Raw genomic sequence first — 20,087 nt, 5'->3', positions numbered from 1 at the left:
CACGGTCGATACTTATGTTTTTAGAATTACTTGTCAGAGGCATGTCATAGATGAAGAGCAGATTTAATTTCACCTCAGTGACCCTTGCTTTTATCAGATTAACCCGTAGCAGGAAGCATAAATTATCTGTCGGCCGTGCCTCCGCGGCGCGCCCTAACATGTGCCTCGCCCAGCTCGCAAACCTTTCGCATTTTGCACCCTGATCTTATTCTCGAATAAAAAGTAGGTAGCTAGTATTCTGGAAAGCCTTCAGTTCTTGTCGATTTATTTTAACTCCAAGTATTTGGAAAAGCCTATTTCATACAACTTTAAAACTTGTTCAGCACCTAACACCATCTCCTAATGTTAGGTGGCACTGCCCGGCGGGGAGCGGAATCTCTACTTTAAGTTCAATAAATTTGCTTAAAACCCGTATTAAAGCTTCATGAGTAAATATATATGAGGTACAATTTGTTTACTTGTTAACAGTGTCCACTCGTTCATCCCGCTGTTCCTGTTCGAGCAGTTCCGGCGCTACTCGAACTGCTTCTTCCTGCTGATCGCGCTGCTGCAGCAGATCCCCGACGTGTCGCCTACCGGCCGCTGGACCACGCTCACGCCGCTCATCCTCATCCTTAGCGTGAGCGCCATCAAGGAGATCGTCGAGGACTTTGTGAGTATACTCAGGAAAACAGAGGCTCATACAAAAGCGGTAGATAAAAATACTGAGAAGCAATTGTTTTGGGTTGACGACTAGTGGGGAACTGACGGGATTTTCAAAATATCGAAATAAAATTGTGTTGAAAATTAAGTTTTAGTTCTTGGATATGAATAAAAAGTCCTCGGCAAAATGTAAGCAGCTACATACATTATGCAGTACGGGGTTGGGAAAGGAAAGAATGTCGTGTTGTCATATGCGTGCCTGACAAAATATTTACCCAGCGTTGTGTTGTTCTGAATACCTTGCGAGTCTGAACCTTATGACAACAACTTTTGAAATGGCTCAGTATGTGGAAATGTAGGCTTCTGTTGAAGAAATTTAGGAATAAAAGTATTCAATGTATTTATATCCTCAAGCAAGTACCTAATACCTTTTTATAAAAGTTAATGTAGTGTTTATAGTCAGTCAGTTTTTATATAAGTGTATAAACAAGTTATTAACTTACTATAAATATAAAATTCCTGATAATCTCGCCCACGTAGTCACGCAGTTCTATTTCCCTCGACTCATGGGAATTACCTTTGCATGAGGAAACGAGTATCAGCTACTACCCGCATATTTAGTACACAGCCAGACATCAGCATAAACATGGCGTGTGATATGGGTATCATGTCAATACATGTCTAACATAAGTAGTCGTTCGGTAAATATTCCCGACTTGTTGCGTGTGGAGTTTGAAGTTGGCGTGTTGCCGGCGCATCTGGTGCGGTAAATGAATTTCGCCGACCATGTTCAGTTCTCGGTTCTGACTTAATTTGTTATTGGAGGTTCACCGGACCATGCTTACACAGGACAGTTTTCGGTAGTGTGGAGGTGTACCTTAACCACCTACAATACGTTACGAACTTAGAACTGCAGTCCATTTAGTTACGGCCTGTAGCCATCTTGCAAAGACAAAGGTATAAACTTTGTCTTCGATATATTGTGTTTCGAGGCAAAGTTGTAGTATAAATTGGTCATTTTACTGTTTATTTCCACATTCTGAATGAGTGATGGTTGTACCCAGAAACGGCATCGAGCTGACGATGAGACGAACCGGCGCAGGGTGGACGTGCTGCGCGAGGGTCGCTGGCACACCGTGCGCTGGGAGCAGATGCTGGTGGGGGACATCTGCAAGATCGTCAACAACCAGTTCTTCCCGGCGGACATCGTGCTGCTCTCCTCTAGGTATGTTAGAAAAAATCGTCTTAGCCGAGTGGACTGGCGGCCAGCAGCGGCCTTACATCATCATTACCTATTAAAATACATAAATGCTAACAAATATGCTTAAAATTAAAGTAAATGAGGCTAATGAAAGCCTGTTCAAAACACTTTCAAAATCTACAACTTGCCCATCTATGTCAATCCGGAGTAGTTGGCAGGTCAATTGAAAAAGATACATAAATACAGTCACACTGGAACCTTCTTAAATATATGCATTTTATACCTACGTGTAGTACGTGTCTGTGTGTTCAGTCGGCCGCACACTGATAACACTGACATTGACACCACCTTTATGTGGAACTAACATTTGAATAAGTTTCAAATTGTGTTGGCAGTCGTGTGACCTTACCCTTATCAATCAACATACTGTTCCTAATTTTGAATGTTGTCTGATGCTAACAAAAATGGTTGTTAAAGTATTATATTATACTGTAACAGAATCCAGTGATGGAGTTTTAATGTTTTCTAAAACAAGATTGTTTCTTACTCTTGATATTCCTTTGTTTGTCAATAAACATAGCAGTGTAAAGCAGCACTATTTGAGGCACGCGTGTCAAACATTGTGTTTAATTTTGTCTCACTTACTGACGCCTTGTGTCTCTAGTCAATAATCATTCAATTTAAAGTACCTTCAGCATTTATTGAAACGCGATCACTTGTCAAACTCCTATATTGCCGGTCATAATTGTTCATTGAACTTATTGCTTTATGTTCAAGGCCTTCAAATTTCTATAACTAGATGAAATTTGCATTTAGAATTTCCTTTTATTTAAATCACGTGTATATAATCTCTATTTTATTATCAAATAAATAAACATGCATTTTAATGTCACAATATTTTTTTTACTACCTGGATAAAAAGCACTGCAATTTTTGAATGTTCAGTTAAATCTCACAACCTGGCAATTTTTTTTATTTGGACAATGACTCGCTATAACAAAGAATGATTTGTCTACAGTGAACCTCAAGGCATATCGTTCATCGAGACGTCGAACCTGGACGGGGAGACGAACCTGAAGATCCGGCAGGCGCACCCCGACACGGCGCGGCTCGACAACACGCTCGCGCTCACAGACTTCTCCGCCACCGTGCAGTGCGAGCAGCCCAACAGGCATCTCTACGAGTTCAACGGGATGCTGAAGGAACTTAACTCCAAGTCAGTATATCCTACTAATATTATTAACGCGGAAGTTTGTATGTATGAATGTTTGTTTCTCTTTCACGCTAAAACAACTGAAAGGATTTAGTTGAAACTTGGTACACAGACAGATTATAACCAGGACTTACTGTTCCCGTAGGACGATTTTCGATTTTTTAGCGGGCAGGCTCACGTTCAACAGCTAATGCTTACTTAAAACTGAAAATACCTAAGTATGTTTATTAAGTTGCTACGCAGTTAGATTATTAGGTAACCCAGTAACACCAGGCGAGAATCATGTCAAGTACTGTCACTAGACCAAAATTCCTAAGAGAAATAAACAAACGTCATTAACATTTGTGCATATCTTACATTTGTGTAACGGGAGTTAGTAAGGTTATGTGAACAGAATGTTATAAAAAGGCAAAAGTAATCATAAGAGTGTTGTTTACAGAACGATACCGCTGGGTCTCGACCAGATGCTGCTGCGCGGCTCCATGTTGCGGAACACCAACTACATATACGGCGTCGTCATCTACACCGGACACGAGACCAAACTCATGAAGAACTCCACTAAAGGTAATACTGTTGAGTCCTGAGCGCCTGACTCATACATCTTAAATCTGCGAAGATATTTCGCGATGTGTAAAGTGATATCCTATCTTCGAAAAGAAAAGTATGTTGTAAGCTAATAAGTTGGTATCTTTTAACTGATATATTCATAATAAAAATCGTGTTAACAAGGATGAAGATTTATATTGTAAGTTTTGCCGACAGCCCCACTAAAACGTTCGTCGATCGACCGTCAGACGAACACGCACATTCTGATGCTGTTCATCATCCTGCTGACGCTGTCGCTGCTCAGCGCCGGCTTCAACGAGCTCTGGATGAAGTCGCACTCCGACTGGTATATAGGACTAGAAGGTGAGATATCCGGCTTTTAATTTGCGATGTGTAGTACCTATGCTTGCCTAAATTTTTCATCAGTTTACCCTCGGAAAAATATTGTATTAATAATACACCCTTGACTGCGTCAGTACAAGGGTAACTGATTATGTAACTCATGTTGTAACAAGAAAAGCTATAAAAATCAACTTTAATGGTCTAGATTGTTGATAAGGCTATAAACGCACTGATTACTTTTAAAATTACGAGGACTTAGTCACCTTTCCCAAAAGCGTAAGGTCGTCGAGTAACTTCAGTTTTTATTTATTACACGCCACACACTCATCGAAATACGAACTCGATTCGTTATTTATCGATTAGTATCGAAATAGTGCCGCTAACAGCTATCACCTTGATCTACAACACTCGACTCTCTAATAGTTACCTCTGACTATTATAACACATGTATACGTATCTAGGTACCAGACGGCGTGGCCAACACGTGTCAAGTAATGTAATTATTGTTCCACATTTCCAGTCACGCGACACTAATCTCTATTGTTATTGTACTACGGTTGAAGGTGTCTTTGATAAATGATTTGTTTTTGTTTCTTTTTACAGAAGCGCAGAATGCACATTTCGGATTTAACTTTTTAACATTTTTGATATTGTACAACAATCTTATACCTATATCGTTACAAGTTACCGCTGAAATAGTTAGATTTTTCCAAGTAAGTATTTTGATATTTATTACTTCTATTTAACAAGAGATTAAACGCACCTAATATGTTATGAATAAAATTCTTTAATTAGCTTCACTAGTTTAAACCTTTAACTTAGTTTTTAAATACAATAAAAAATGTCTGAATGGTTTCACAATATAACCAAATTTTTAAACTTTCTCAACCATGTAAATAATTTTCCAAATTAATTTTTTCCTCACCTACAAACTTCTTAATACCGTATCACCCTTAATTAGATTCAAACACCTCCCATACTTGCAAGACCGGCTCAACGAACATTCCATCACCTTATACATGTAACGTATCCTTCGTATCTACATAACAAACCTGCCTACTGCAGGCAAAGTTCATAGCGATGGACAGCGAGATGTACCACGAGCCGACGGACACGCCGGCCATGGCGCGCACGTCCAACCTCAACGAGGAGCTCGGCATGGTCAAGTACGTGTTCAGCGACAAGACCGGCACGCTCACCTGCAACGTCATGGAGTTCCGCAAGTGCTCCATAGCCGAGGTCAGTCACAGATCGGCGTAGGGGATCAACTGTGAATATATGAGACGTGCTTTTCTGTTTTGGAAAGCATAGAATTGTTGTTTTATCACTTAGCGTGTCACTTTATCGAGTATATTTTGTTTTACAATTGTTTCTTGAAGGCATGAATCCTTAGCTCTTTAATTGGAATTTGCTTGATCTAAGTTTTATTTTGTTTTGATGAAGAAAGTTAGATATAATTGTCTTAAATATTTCTATAATCCCCTTAACAGGGACGAAATATTTTTCCATTTCATACTTATCGATATACCTATTACATTTTTTATATTTCCAGATAATTTACAACTGCCCGGGCCCGAACGAGAAGCTAGAAGACACGCTGCTGTACCAGAACCTGCAGCGCAACCACCCGACGGCCGGCGTCATCCGCGAGTTCCTCACCATGCTGGCCATCTGCCACACCGTCATCCCCGAGCAGAACGGCGACAAGCTCAGCTACCACGCCGCCTCACCAGGTACCTACTGTATTCGGTGTGAAAAGCTAAAGACTTCAACCCACTAAATATAATCCAGATCCTTTTTATTGTCTTTATCACCGTTACGGGACACGTGATTTTTAACGTAGGATAAATAGATAAGTTAGATTATGCTGATCAGTAGAATACTGATATTATTTAGCTAAGTAGGTAATTAATTTTAAATAATTATAATGTATATACTGTTTTTTTTTCATGGAATCAAATTAGCTGAAATGCCTAGATAAGTATTGTTTTTCCGTCACGCTGACTATGAGCTCGCCCCCAGACGAGCGCGCGCTGGTGCTGGGCGCGCAGCAGTTCGGCTACGTGTTCGACCAGCGCACGCCCAGCGCCGTGCGCGTGCGCGTGGGCGGCGACACGCACGAGTACGCCGTGCTCAACGTGCTCGACTTCACCTCCGCGCGCAAGCGCATGTCCGTCATCGTGCGCACGCCCAGCGGTACCAAGCTATATATATATATACATATACATAACAACTCAATAGATAAGAAAAATTATAATGTTCTTCAGACATACCTACTATAATTTTTTACGAAATCCTACGCACACGTGTCGATTTCCGTGCAGTTATTGTATATTTAAGGCGTAATGACCAACCTCGCTCTGTGAAGATGACCGTTACATTGCCCTAATTTTGAGACCTTCACGCCTACTCGATGTGAACATTCACCATACTGAACAGTTTCATCACCACTCAGCATTCCCCCGTCCCCCGCAGGTCAGATCAAGCTGTACTGCAAGGGCGCGGACTCAGTGATCTACCCGCGGCTGTCGGGCGGGCCGGGCCGCGCCAAGCACGCGGCCGCTACGCTGGCGCATCTGGAACACTTCGCCACGGACGGGCTCAGGACGCTCGTCTTCGCCGTCGCGGACGTACCCGAAAATGTCTACCAGGTAGGTCCTTCATCAAACTCAAATGTCACGACTATACATTTAGCAAGTCAAGCGTCGGTCATGTATGCCCATGCCAGCCCAGCTTAGACATTCTACCGTAATAATAGCCAAGCTAATGAAGAAATAACGAGCCAAATGTGACAACACCATCTTGTGTCTTAGATTGACGTCTTCAAATAAACATGTTTTGTTTTAAATTAACAACTATCTGAACTGAAATGATTTTTTGTTGTCAGGACTGGTCAAACACGTACCACAAGGCGAGCATAGCGATACAGGACCGAGAGCAGAAGATCGAGGAAGCTGCCAGGCTCATAGAGAACAACCTGCGGCTGCTCGGCGCTACCGCTATAGAGGATAAACTGCAGGTGTGTGTAACACTACTAACGCCTAAAATGTCTATTTAATTTTAGATGTGGTTTGAAATTTGTCTCCATTTCTGATTGCCGAACGCATACATAACAGGTAAAATAAAAACAATACAATGATCTATTTGTCTGATTGACTAACTTATTATAAACTTATTGTTCTCTGATTGTAACGAAATATAAAGTTGATATTAATTAAGTAAGATAGTGCGTGTCATTCCATCTCGCTTTCAAAACAGTAATAGTCTTGCACAAACAGCTACGTAATAACCTGTGTCCGTGTGTGTGTCAGGACGGCGTCCCGGACACGATAGCGGCGCTGCTGAAGGCCAACATCAACGTGTGGGTGCTGACGGGGGACAAGCAGGAGACCGCCATCAACATCGCGCACTCCGCCAAGCTCATACACACCGGCATGCCGCTCATCATACTCAACGAGGAGAGCTTGGATGTGAGGGCCTTGAAAATTCAACCTTAAGCTTTGGTGTTAAAGTGCTTTTTAGTTTGTCAACTCCACAACGGCTTTATTTAAGTCAATTGCTTCTTTGACATGGCCCATCAGAAACATTCCTTTCTACTGTTTCCAGGGTACCCGCGAATCGATATCCCGTCACATAGTGGACTTTGGCGACAATCTCCGCAAGCAGAACGAAGTGGCTCTCATCATAGACGGCAAGTCCCTCAAGTATGCGATGGGCTGTGACCTGAAGAAGGATTTCCTGGACCTGTGTCTATCGTGTAAGGTCGTCGTGTGTTGCAGGGTCTCACCTATACAGAAGGCAGAGGTTTGTATAATTATTTTTATATTAATGCTTACAAAATTACTAGCTGTTGCCCGCGACTTCGTCCGCGTGGTTAGGAAATAAGATATTTTCTCGTCAATCGTAGCCTAAGTGTGAATCCAGGGTGTCAGCTAACTCCATACCAAATTTTATTTAAATCGGTTCAGTCGTTTTGACGTGAAGAAGTAACGAACATACACACTCACAAACTTTCGCCTTTATAATATTAGTGGGATGGGATAATTATTTTTCTTATTCAATTCTTGTTGATATTCAATGCTAAATATATCGCTTTTCCCGTTACCTTAAATGAATTCTTGGGGGATCCTTACGTAGTGAACGCATTCGGAATATTTTACTTATCTACTTATATCTCAGATTGTTACTTAACTTATCATCATCAGCATGTCTGAGTCCACTGCTAGTCCTGTCCATGGCACGCCACTGAGCTCGATCTTTATCTCTTAGCTACAAGTGTACGTGTCGCAGGTGGTGGAGATGGTGTCGGTGGCGACGGGCGCGGTGACGCTGGCCATCGGCGACGGCGCCAACGACGTGGCCATGATCCAGCGCGCCTCCGTGGGCGTCGGCATCTCCGGCGTGGAGGGGCTGCAGGCCGTCTGCGCGTCCGACTACAGCATCGCGCAGGTACAGGCCGGGACATGACACGTCATCCAGCTCATGGACTGCACGGGCAGCGCGACGGGTCGCGGGTGCGATCCCCGTGTAACACAGTCAATTGTGATATCCGCGAAAGCTTGTCCTGAGTTGGATGTCTTTGTGCATGTGAATTGAATGTTTATGAAAACATCCTCGACACAAGGATTAATATCCTTAATGCGGTAGTCGGTTTTTCAAAAAAGAAAAAAAATATATCTTTATGTGACTTAATTGGTGCTTGATCTTGAAATCCATAGGCAGAGGTATACAAAGAGCTAGTTTAAAAGTTTCCATTCTTCTGATGTCTAGTTCCGTTTCCTGCTGCGCCTGCTCCTAGTGCACGGTGCTTGGAACTACTCCCGCATCAGCAAGCTGATCCTGTACTCCTTCTACAAGAACATCTGTCTTTACGTCATCGAGCTCTGGTTCGCAATATACTCCGCCTGGTAAGTGCAACTACTGTTGTCTATTGGGTTGCAAATAATACCAAAGTTAATAAAAATAACGAAAAATGCTGCCTGCTTTTGTCAGCTGTCTTGAAAGATTTTATAAAAAAAAAGTAAAAAGTCTAATAAACCTTTCTTTGGAAGCAGATCGGAAAGGTCCTTCAGTGCCATCTTGAAGAGAATTAACAAAACAAGAAATGATTTTCTGACAACTTAAAAACTTGGTAATATTAAGTAGAAACAATATTAAGGCGACCTGTTACGATTGCGTTCTATATGTCTCTACAATATTGAAGTTGTTGTTAATGAACAATACTCGTGTGATCCAGGTCGGGTCAGATCCTGTTCGAGCGGTGGACGATAGGGTTCTACAACGTGATATTCACCGCGCTGCCGCCGTTCGCCATCGGTCTCTTCGATAAACTCTGTTCGCCTGAAATTATGTTAAGGGTGAGTAAAGAGTCACTACTATAGAACGACACTCGAAAGTCGACCTTAAGTGTCATGTGGTTGAGTATAAAACGGAATACATCAACATCAAAATCAAAATTTTATATTTCAAATAGGCTGTTTTCCAGACACTTTTAAAACGTTACAGTAGTGACTCGCACGGCTTCAAAGTGTCAATCTTTTTCAGAAAAACCGGCAAAAAACTTCATTAGTTACTCTTTTAAAAATAAAAAGTATTATAATAATTAATGTCTGAAAAAACAGTAGTGTCGTGTGCTGTTATATATTTTTGAACTCTGGTATCTGCCGTTTTGCATTTTGATCTATTCTGCAACAATATTCATCTAAAGGCTTTATAAGAATGACTATAGAATATAAGCTACCTGAGCAAAATGCTTGAACCCCCCGTCCGTGTGTGGCAGCACCCGATCCTGTACATCCCGTCGCAGCAGGGGCTGCTGTTCAACGTGCGCGTGTTCTGGGTGTGGGCCAGCAACGCGCTGCTGCACTCCGTGCTGCTGTTCTGGCTGCCGATGCTGCTGGCCAGCCACCACGTCCTGTGGCCCAACGCCCGGGACGGAGGGTACCTCGTCATGGGGAACTTCGTCTACACCGTGAGTCGAACCAACGTTATAGTCATATCAAGTATTCATGTTCTCTAGAACTTCAAATTTATCACGTAAGGTTTTCAGTTTTGAATATTAATTAAGATAAGCGACTTTTCAAATTCGGAATTAAAACAAATTTCTTGGCAAGAGTTTATAATCGTAAGAAATACATTTTGTAATTTTTTTCCTGAACTTTCCTGAACATCAAAGTCCCCGTTCAAACACAGAGCCTTCACAAGCCGTACTTAGTCGTATTCTAACACTGGGTCACATCTGTACTTTCTTGGTGTTCCCAGTACGTGGTCCTCACGGTGTGCCTGAAGGCGGGCCTGTCGACACACTCGTGGACGTGGGTCACGCACTTCGCCATCTGGGGCTCCGTCGCCTTGTGGTTCATGTTTATACTCATATACAGGTAAGAATGCACTTTATACAATTACTTTAAAGATCATATTTGAAAGAAATGTTTTGTTTGTTATTTCAATCAGATCCAGCTGTTGTAATCAAAGGTTTTTTTGCATAAAACTTTTGTAAATAAATGTATTACAAATAGTGATTCATTTTCGTGCATGAATTATGTTACACTTTCTGTAGCCTCCATAAACTTATCGAAAGGATTAATAAAGAAAACTTGATATTTGTAGACACAGTACATAAAAGTTCATCACTTTCCTCGCGAAGTATATGCTGTTTTCAAAAAGTACTTGACCGTTATTTCTCCAATTTTTTCTGTTAACTATTACGACTATTGCCCTCCACCTGGTTTCGAGTCTATATTGAATCGGTCGCCCTGTATAACGCACCCTGTTCCCTCCAGCAACATCTACCCGACGATCCTGATCGGCGCGGTCATGCGCGGCATGGACCGCATGCTGTTCAGCTCGCTGGTGTTCTGGCTCGGCTTGGTGCTCATCCCCATCGCCACGCTCATACCAGACGTGCTCGTCACTGTGTAAGTACACGATACTTATAATTTTCTGGGTCTTGGTGGTAATTTTCGTCCTACAGGAGATTGCAGGAACACAGGCTTCATATTATAGGTACACGTTTTAGTTTTTTAGGCGTAGATGACATCAAAGGTCTCCAACTATTTTTGTCCCAAATTGAGTTTTTAATTTTGGCGTCGTTACCCGATTGCGTAAAACGAAGATTTCTTAGCAATAACGCATCACGAAGGCAGGCAGGACTAAGGAGTAGTTAGGCACGGTGCGCTGTGGTCCGAGCGGGATACGGGGCGTTCGTGGTTACAGCTTAGGCAGCCCGTGGTTCGAGAAGCACTTGTTTGAGAGGATGGAGGCGGCGCGGCGGCTGTGAGTGTTGTGTCCGCAGCGTGCGCCGCACCACGGGCGCCGTGGCCTACCCGCCCGCCCAGCTGGCGGCGCTGGGCGGGCGCGTGCCCTTCCGGCCGCCGCCGCTCACGGAGCGCCTGCGCGACGCCGCGCTGCTGCTGGCGCGCCACCTGGGCCCGCCGCTGGGCGCGCTGTCCCGCGCGCTGCCCCGCGCCCTGCAGCGCGCCCTGCCGCGCGCCCCGCCGCGCGCGCTGCCGCCGCGCCTGCCGCGCGTGCTGTCCCGCCTGCTGGCGCGCCTGCCGCTCATGCCGCGCCAGCCGCCGCCGCACAAGCGCCCGCCCACCGTCTGCATGTGCCCCGAGGTCCGCGAGCCTGCCGCGCCCCCCGACTCGGCAGCAGCGTCCACAGCGGCCCCAGCGCCCGCAGGGTCCCCCGCGCCCCCTTCGCCCCCCGCGTCCTCAGAACCTCCAGCGAAGGCCGCGCCCCCGTCACCTCGAGCGCCCTAAGAGCCTGCCGTGGACCGCACACTCGTACTATTCTCAGAAATTTAATTTGTTTACACAGTCGCAGTTTATCACAATGATCGTGTACAACAATCGTGAACAACTTTCTAAGCTCTAAGAACTTCATTTGCAATGCCCGTAACTCGATACGTAGAGCTCGGTCCCCGCGACGCTCTCGACTGTAACATGATCGTTGTTGTACCACTTCAACCTATAGTTCAATTATATATAGTTCACAGAATGTAAATAGCGCTCGATAGTTGACATTATTTCGTAAATGTTGATATTATGTATTATTCATTATCTAGTAAAACCACAGTCGCTCGACCGAAGTATTTAGTAATTAACTCAGGTCAGTAAAGGTAGATAGCCATTTGAAAATAACTACTGCAGTAAAAATTAACGGCAACATATTTATTCTAGTCGTGACGAGGGCCATGACGTAAGAAGCGGACATTCAAAACTTGTTATGTACACACGAATTTATTTGCTCAAGTTCAAAGTTAAGGTTAGATTATTTCCAATATGATGTAGTAGTTACAAGTCTAGATATAAACAGAAGCCAGAAGAAATGGAAGCGCACTCTACTGTATGGTTTCGAGGGAAAGTCAACTCGTTATGAATCGTAAAGTTATTCAATGTCAATGAAGTGTTTCTTTCACAGGTTTGCTACGAGCTATTGGTGTCCCTAAGTCTATTAAATGTTTATTGTGTAATGATGTAGTATGAATGATTGCTTAAACCCTATGTGTAATTGTTGTATTAAACATTCCAGCGTGCACAACTCTGCCTTCAAGTCGATGACGGAAGCCGTTCGAGAGAGCGAGATAAAGCAGCGCGATCCCACCGCACTGCTCACACACCCACGACACTCGTAAGTATCCCTCATGTTATGCGTACGCGACTCGACGAGCAACGCCTTCCAGAGGCGACGGAAATGCTTTATCTATCAGTACTGCGATTTTGAACTCTATTTAAACCACGAAAAGTCTTATAGTTAATCAATTAGCTAGTTAATAGAAGTGGTAAAATTTTCGTATGTTTAGACTTATTTAATCATGTATGGAAAACAGTTTTAGAACCATATTATTAGATATAATATAGGTATAGCTTTTTTAATGACACGTAAGTGATATAAGTTATTTCAAAAATAACTATTTTGAGTGGTCCCATCCATCTTTCCCAAGACCAATTATTTCGTCGATAGAGCATTTCCGAAAAGAGATTTTAGTATGTTTAATTTGTGGGAAATGTATAATGTTTACTGAGAGCACACACATCAGAAGGAATTGCATGGCAATGTGTGGGTTTACATTTATACACATATTTTTGGATTCATATGGGGAATTTCCATTTGCACTATTAAAAACAATACAAAAAGCATGACATCTCTGGATACACTGTACACCAAGTGGTTGCCGGGCAGTGTTGTGTGTGATCTCAGTACATCATACCTACTTTGATCAGAATAAGGATACCTCGAAACTTACAAATAATGTTTAGAACTAAAATAAGTAGTTACAGTCGTCGTACTAGTCTTCTTCTGATCAAGTTCCTTTAAAATATGTTCAATTCTTAAACGTAGTCGTATATTTGGTGCGACTGACCGTGCGTCTACCGAAGCGACGGACGGACCGACTGATGACATGAGAATGCGTGTGTTGTATGCGTTTGTGTTCCTACCGTGTTTGCATTATTTTGGAATGAATAGAGTGGAAAACTGACATTAATATTTATAAAGATTTTACACTTTGTATATATGTATATTTTTTGTTTTATACTATTTATGGTATGTATGAAGTACCTACTTTATTAAATAAGTTCGGGTGTATTTTTTCAACATATCATTGTTCTTGATGACTATGTACAGGTAGATACTACATACATACTGCTATTTCCCTATATACTTCTTCACTACCTTCACACATGTATAAATTGTCTTTTGATGTTGAAACCCGAGCAGAACAGCGCGCCATTAGCTTGCGTGTCGTTAGTTCTGGTCGGAGTTCGTCTCTCTCGTCACTCATTTTTCGTATGCATATGAACGTCGCGTGTAACGTTGCCGGCTAATCGCCAATATCTGTAGCTTTTACGTATACACCTAAAGCGTAGTTGTTTTAGTGTAGATTTTTAACGTTTCGTAGTTTTTTATACGACAACCTATTTAGAATTCAAATTCAAATTATTGTAAAATCCACTGTTAGCATTATTGTATATTAAAGTAGAACGCTTGAAAAGTAGTATTATCTCGTACTCGTTTGGAGTTGGTGATCGGCCGACAGCATAGTCACAGTGTATAGATGGCACGCATCCGTCGTACGGTCGTCAGTTCCGTGTATAGTTCGCTTGGCCGCCCCCCCCCCTCCCCCGGCCCGCGCACGCCCGCGCCCCCTCCGGCGCGAGCGTGCGCGACTATAGCGTGTGTTGTGGCGGCAGCGCCGGGCACGGCACCCCGCGCGGGCTGCGCTGGCGCGGCAGCGTGGCGCCCGCGCCCCCCGCGCCCCCGCCCGCGCCCCGCGCGCCCCCCGCGCCCCGCCGCGCGCGCCCCGTGTGACGCCGCGCCCCCCGCCACCTCCCTCGCTATTTTTGTATGCATTTATAGATGTCGCCCGCCACCGCCGATGTGATACTGTTGTTTAGATTATAATGTCAACGTTACCTTTTCCTTCCGAGGTGGGCGTACGTCAAGTATATGATAAGAATCAGAAAGGGGAGTGCCATTAGATGGTATGTTTACATTGCTAGTTCAGTAGTGGACGCTCACGTGTTCTAGCGTCGAGCTACCGAGTGCTGCTAGATATTGTGTGCTTACTATGATCTTCCTATAATATCTTCGAAATCATAATGATTCCATATTTTATCTGTGAAAACTCTCCTATGAAGTTTACAATTAATTATATTTAGGTAATTACCGCCTCGCGGCTCCCGGCCATACTCGTGCCGTGTTTAAGCAATCGAGTTAACTCAATTACTAGATGTAACGGTTAATTGATAATTAATAAAGTATTTATTTATTGAGAGTATTAAATGTTCGTAATGACATTCCATTACTTGTAGGTGTGATGTTGTTAGGGCTTCAGTGTGCCACAATTATTGAGTTATATCACGTGTACGTAACGTGCACTAGAAAACGAGGAATTTATATTATGATGTGATTAAAACTCCGTCTTATAAAGGCTAGTTAGTGAAATTATTAGAGTCCGGCTTGGCGGCGCCCCCTAGCGGGCCCCGCGCGTCCAGCAGCAGGCTCTAGTCCGCGTCGCCGCCTACTTGTTGTTGCGACCACTAAGCAACGATTACACTAAAATTGTAGGAAAGGACTTTATTACCTCAGTATTTTTGATAACGTTTTCTTGCTATAAATGAATTTAAACTGAATATTAGAAGAGCGCTTTACATTAGAAATTCTGTTTGAATATCTTAAATAGACGTAATGCAGACGAAGGAAATAGAATGTCCTAATAGTCGTATAAGTATTGATGAGAGATGCGCAGCTCAAATAGGTAATATAGGCAAACGCAAGTAAGATGGTTCCTAATTGTTCCTATCTTTGGATGGTTTACTATTAGATAAACTATAAGTTTAAGTAGCAACGCGACGAGCCCCACAGAGCCCCATACTAAGCGGAGACTAGAGCTTGCCTGCCGGACGAGCCGACATGTCTTACTGACTACTTAGAGTGAAGTATATAAATGTGAATATTTTTATATGTCAACTGTTTGAACGTTTTCTATTGTAGATAGGTCTATTAGCTTATTGAGCGTAACAATCATTGTAAATATTATATAAATATGTACTTATTCACATTGGTTTTGTTCCAACTCCAAAATACGTTGTTCGACAATAATTTCGCTTTGTAAATATTATGTAAGGTTGTTTTATATTTTTATAATGATCTCTATACGATGTATTGCGATAGCGACTCTGAAATTATTTCCAATTTCAATGGTTTGTTGCCGACGTCGCTATGTCAGTTATACCATGAATTAGCATTGATCGCCTTATTACAAATTACTTAGGTTTTTATCATTTCCTGTTTATTTAAAATTAAATTAATGGAAATGAATTTATTTATTGGAGAAGTGGTTATAATAGTTAATTTATTATTATGTACAATCATTCGTGTTTAACGTGAAGTGTGAATATTTCAGAATCCGCTAATTACCTAAACAACATTTGTAGTGCTATTCTGATTGCTAATGAGGTCTCCACTCCATACTAAATAATATTACATTTTAATCACACACAGTTTATAGAGCAATAAAAAATACACTTGATATTGAGTAAACCGTATTAAACTACAGCGGCTTTAAGCGTAAAAGAAATGAGAGAAAAGCCGAATTGGTCTCAAGTCGTCTCGAGGCCACTTACTGCGAACAATGCTGCTACAATTTCACGAGAAATCGCTTTCATAATTTCTAATTATTACTCATTATCAGTTGATTTGATGACTATATTTAATCATTATTCATTAAACAAACGTACTTGTTCGTTTTATACGTTTAATGTGTGTCAGAATATTGAAACATATCTAAATATTATTTATTATGGATTGAAGCTCAAACGTTTTACCAAACTTGTATGATTCCACAAAGTATTTACAAATAATGTACTTGAAATAAACTCATCGTGCAGAACTATGTTTTCTTCTTGTATATGCATAAACATTATACATGTACAGATCCTCTGCTAATATTATTTGCTTCTTATCGTAGTTTTGTTTATAATAATGCAATTGTTAATTCGATGGACTTATTCTGTGATATTAACATCAAGCAAAAATGAACTCTATTGCACTAAAGGCAAGGCACATGTATCTGTTGCTTTTACTCACTTCACTGCAGTGATGAGAGCTAGTACCTATGAGTGTGTATGGTCAGTATGTTCTTAGTCCATCCAATAAACAATTTAATTTTACTCTTAACTCCGCCAGCCTCGTAGAGGGCTGGTTGACTGCCTCTTGTGTTAGTCCTCTGCAGTCGACATTTTGCACTTCATGTGGTCTATTGCAGGCTTGTTCCGTCTGTGTTTGTCACAAAATTATTTATTCAGTATATAAGGCCCATATCTGTTCATGAAATCCATTGATGTACAGTTTTAAAAAATGCCTTGTCAAGTGTACAATAATCGATTATAAAATCAAGTATATTTATGTCAACCAACCCTCATCATACCTATTTGCATTGAGATCATTCATTTTTGTTTGTTTCTTTATGTTTCATTCATTCATTTACAAAAGGTTTGGAACGATTCATATTATAACAAAGTCGTACCATATCAAAGCATAAATGTTAAAGGTGTTATAGGAAATTCATTTTTAATGACATAATACTCAAATTACATCTGGTATTATTAAAAACAGATAATTTGACAAATCACACGGCATTTATTTTTCTTGAGATAAACATAACATTCCTCGGGATAAGAAAAATAATATTTAATGTACATTACATTGGAACTGGGGTTATTTATTCATCGGTGCTTCGCTGTCGTGCGGCAGTGCTATAGTGTGAATTGTTCTACTTAATCTACGTGCGGTGAATAAGGTTACAGTTGTAATCTTATTTAGACCTGCGTAGCGTGACGGGTACTCCTGTTAGTTCATAGATCATAATTCTGTGTTTATGTAAACTGACTCGGTTAATATTACTGAACAGACTTGTGCTGCGTCGTGTGCTAAGCTAGTTCAATTCCTTGTATGTTTATGATTTCAAAGTACATTCCGAGGTATGAAATATCAGTGAGCTATAGTAAATTTCTAGTTTGTTCAACAGCAAAAAGATAAACCTAAACTTACAATTGCTGATGAAACTTTTCCGATTTAATTATGACACTTTTCATGGCGTGAGCACAACTCTGCCCAGTAAGTAACATAAGCGCTACTGTAATCCGTTAGTATCGTGTGACGCGTCACCGACCTGTACTGTAAGTGATGCTAGAGGGCGCCTGTGTCCGTGACATGTGATTGTTCAATAAACCTGTTCCAATTACCCCGTTGTTTGTCTGTGTATCCGAGTTGTGCCAAAATAATGCTTCGTATGTACGGGCTTGATGTTCGGTATGCGATTAGTTCCGAATACCTCGTGTTCTGCTGTTCCGCTACGTATTCACTAGATAGTCTAGTTGATGATCGTATACTGAGCTTCCCCCTGGTGATGGTTTTATTTTAACTGGATATGTTACCCAAATTTGTAATTAACCGCCTCACACTTCATGTCTGAAACTAAATTTAAAGGTGATTTTTTTATTTAACTATACTTTACTTAACTTACTATTATAATCTATGAAGTGACATAAAGTGATATATCAGCGTGTGTGGGGCGCGTTCCATTTTACCATGGTTATAGCAGATGCATACTATAAATATGACAAGTACCTCTACCGGACGGCCGCGCGGCGGTAGAGCATGTTTATAGCGTGCAGGCTGTGGGTCCCGGGTCAGTGTCGGGCTGTGTACTAACTGTTGGTGGTTGTTCCCCGGACAGCGCGGCGGACACGCGGCACGCGCTGGTCCGGCTCGCGACGTGTAAGTACCGCGGTACGTCGCTTGCATGGCTTCGCATCCGCTTGTACCGGCACGTGGTACTGCGACACTCACGCTTACTTACTACATTCTTATTCGTATCGATTGGTTATGGTTCATTTATTTATGTTCCTGTTATGAAATTATGACCCATGGTTACTCGAAATTGTCCGTCGATGTGGGAACTCAACGTAAACAGATATTATGAATCTGCGGCACCGTAGCCGGTAGGTGAGTAGGTAAGGCTGCCGGTGGGTTCCCTATTCGCGCGCTCGAGCAGTAGTCACCGCGAGCTCTGTGTGGCAGCCTCACGGAGACGGCGCGCCTGCTGCACAACGTGCGCAGCGTGTTCAGCCGCCGCGCCGCCGCGCGCGCCGCGCTGGAGCTCGAGCTGTCGCGTGAGTACCCACGCAGCGCACTGCCGACGCCTACCACACATAGATACACGGTTTTATTTACTGCAGACCTAAATAAGGATTCTACAAGGTATTACCCACTTACATTGATTTCGTTTAGAAGTTCTCAGTTCACACAGTTTGTGTTATACCACGATTGTGTAGTACCATCACGCTGATTCAGTTAGAATCATTTTGTGTTCATTTTTGCCGTTTTGTTTGTACACTTGTTTCTGATTCATTATCCGAGGGTGGCGATGCCGGGGTGTGTTGTAACTTGTTGCGTATGATACAGATGGGTTCGCGTTCTCGCAAGAGGAGGGCGGCAGCGTGTCGCAGGCGGACGTCATCCGCGCGTACGACACGAGCCGGCCGCGGCCGCAGCGCTCCTGAGCGCGCGCGCCCCACGCGCCCCCGGGGCCCCGCGCGCCCCCCGCGCCCCCTGCGCCCCCCGCGCCCCCGGCGACCGTCTGCTAGCGGCCGCGCCCGCGCCCGCGCCGCTCTCGTACAAAGCCCGCACCTCCCGACTTCTACGATATCACTACACTTTGTTTTATCCCTCATGACGGCGAACAGTATTGATACATTATTACCATTATTTATTGATGATCATGACAAATATTATAATGAATTTTAAGTGTTACTGTACTTACTGTAGGACTGTGTGCATGCACGATGTCTATATTACCATATGTATGTATAAATATACCTATGTATACAAGTATAGAATATTAACTGTAGATGGTATACATCATCTCCGGGTTTTCTATCTATATTGAATGTTTTATGACTTTCGGTCACAGGGAACCATGATTTTTAAATCCTAGACCAAAAATTAGATCATAATCTTTTTAAAGTCAACTGTTTGAGTTGTTGTGGACCCGTGAGCATCTCCCGCGGACTCTAACACTATCTCACGGAACAAAGTCTATGCCTTCGATTACTAAAAGACTTGAGTATATAATTTCACGTAGAACAGGAAAAGATATTCCTCTATATTAGATTTGTTACAGTTTTGTTGGTATATAAGAGATAATTTTCATTATAATGCATTGTTGTTCCGCTTAAAATAATTAACTTAAATATTAATTATATGTGATGTATATTATTATTTATTTTTGTATTTGTGGGGTCTTCACACATTTCGCCTCTGTCCATCTAGTAATATAGAATTTTGTTAATATTTTACTTATTGAATATGTATATTGTCTATATCGTATTGTGTATTATGTCAAAGAAAATAATATCGAAACGTTGTCACGTGGCTGTCTTATTGTAAGTAAAAACAGAAATGTTTGAAGATCCTGTCGATGTACAATCAAGTGTTTTTAATGTTTACAAGTATCGCTATAATATAACTAGATATTGTAACTGTATGTATCAACAGTAGAAGAGTAACACATGGCCTATCTGGTTGTCACCGCAGCTGCAGTGTACAGCCGGGACTGTACATAATATGACGCTTTAT

General features: G+C 42.2%; 1 protein-coding gene across 5 annotated transcripts in view; it reads left to right on the top strand.

Moving 5' to 3' along the window:
• LOC113507302 (probable phospholipid-transporting ATPase IA) overlaps positions 1-19,041 on the top strand; it is a 71,592-nt gene extending 52,551 nt beyond the window's left edge. For 4 of the 5 annotated variants that reach the window (XM_026890157.1, XM_026890159.1, XM_026890162.1 and 1 more), the window contains 21 exons: positions 469-652; positions 1,707-1,867; positions 2,862-3,059; positions 3,496-3,620; positions 3,819-3,965; positions 4,548-4,657; positions 5,010-5,183; positions 5,497-5,677; positions 5,967-6,140; positions 6,420-6,595; positions 6,832-6,963; positions 7,256-7,414; positions 7,551-7,748; positions 8,235-8,393; positions 8,715-8,851; positions 9,181-9,301; positions 9,724-9,915; positions 10,206-10,324; positions 10,727-10,861; positions 12,477-12,575; positions 18,531-19,001. In XM_026890157.1, the coding sequence (XP_026745958.1) occupies positions 469-652; positions 1,707-1,867; positions 2,862-3,059; positions 3,496-3,620; positions 3,819-3,965; positions 4,548-4,657; positions 5,010-5,183; positions 5,497-5,677; positions 5,967-6,140; positions 6,420-6,595; positions 6,832-6,963; positions 7,256-7,414; positions 7,551-7,748; positions 8,235-8,393; positions 8,715-8,851; positions 9,181-9,301; positions 9,724-9,915; positions 10,206-10,324; positions 10,727-10,861; positions 12,477-12,575; positions 18,531-18,798 (3,349 nt within the window). In that variant the 3' untranslated portion in view covers positions 18,799-19,001. Of the gene's footprint in view, positions 1-468; positions 653-1,706; positions 1,868-2,861; positions 3,060-3,495; positions 3,621-3,818; positions 3,966-4,547; positions 4,658-5,009; positions 5,184-5,496; positions 5,678-5,966; positions 6,141-6,419; positions 6,596-6,831; positions 6,964-7,255; positions 7,415-7,550; positions 7,749-8,234; positions 8,394-8,714; positions 8,852-9,180; positions 9,302-9,723; positions 9,916-10,205; positions 10,325-10,726; positions 10,862-12,476; positions 12,576-18,530 lie in introns of all 5 variants that reach the window. The other variant, XM_026890161.1, reaches the window with a different exon arrangement.
• The last annotated feature ends 1,046 nt before the right edge of the window (positions 19,042-20,087 follow it).

This window comes from Trichoplusia ni, unplaced genomic scaffold, assembly GCF_003590095.1.
Source record: "Trichoplusia ni isolate ovarian cell line Hi5 unplaced genomic scaffold, tn1 tig00001457, whole genome shotgun sequence".
Taxonomy (NCBI): Eukaryota; Metazoa; Arthropoda; class Insecta; order Lepidoptera; family Noctuidae; genus Trichoplusia; species Trichoplusia ni.
Note: the sequence above shows the minus strand (reverse complement) of the source record. Positions and strands in the feature narration are given on the sequence as shown.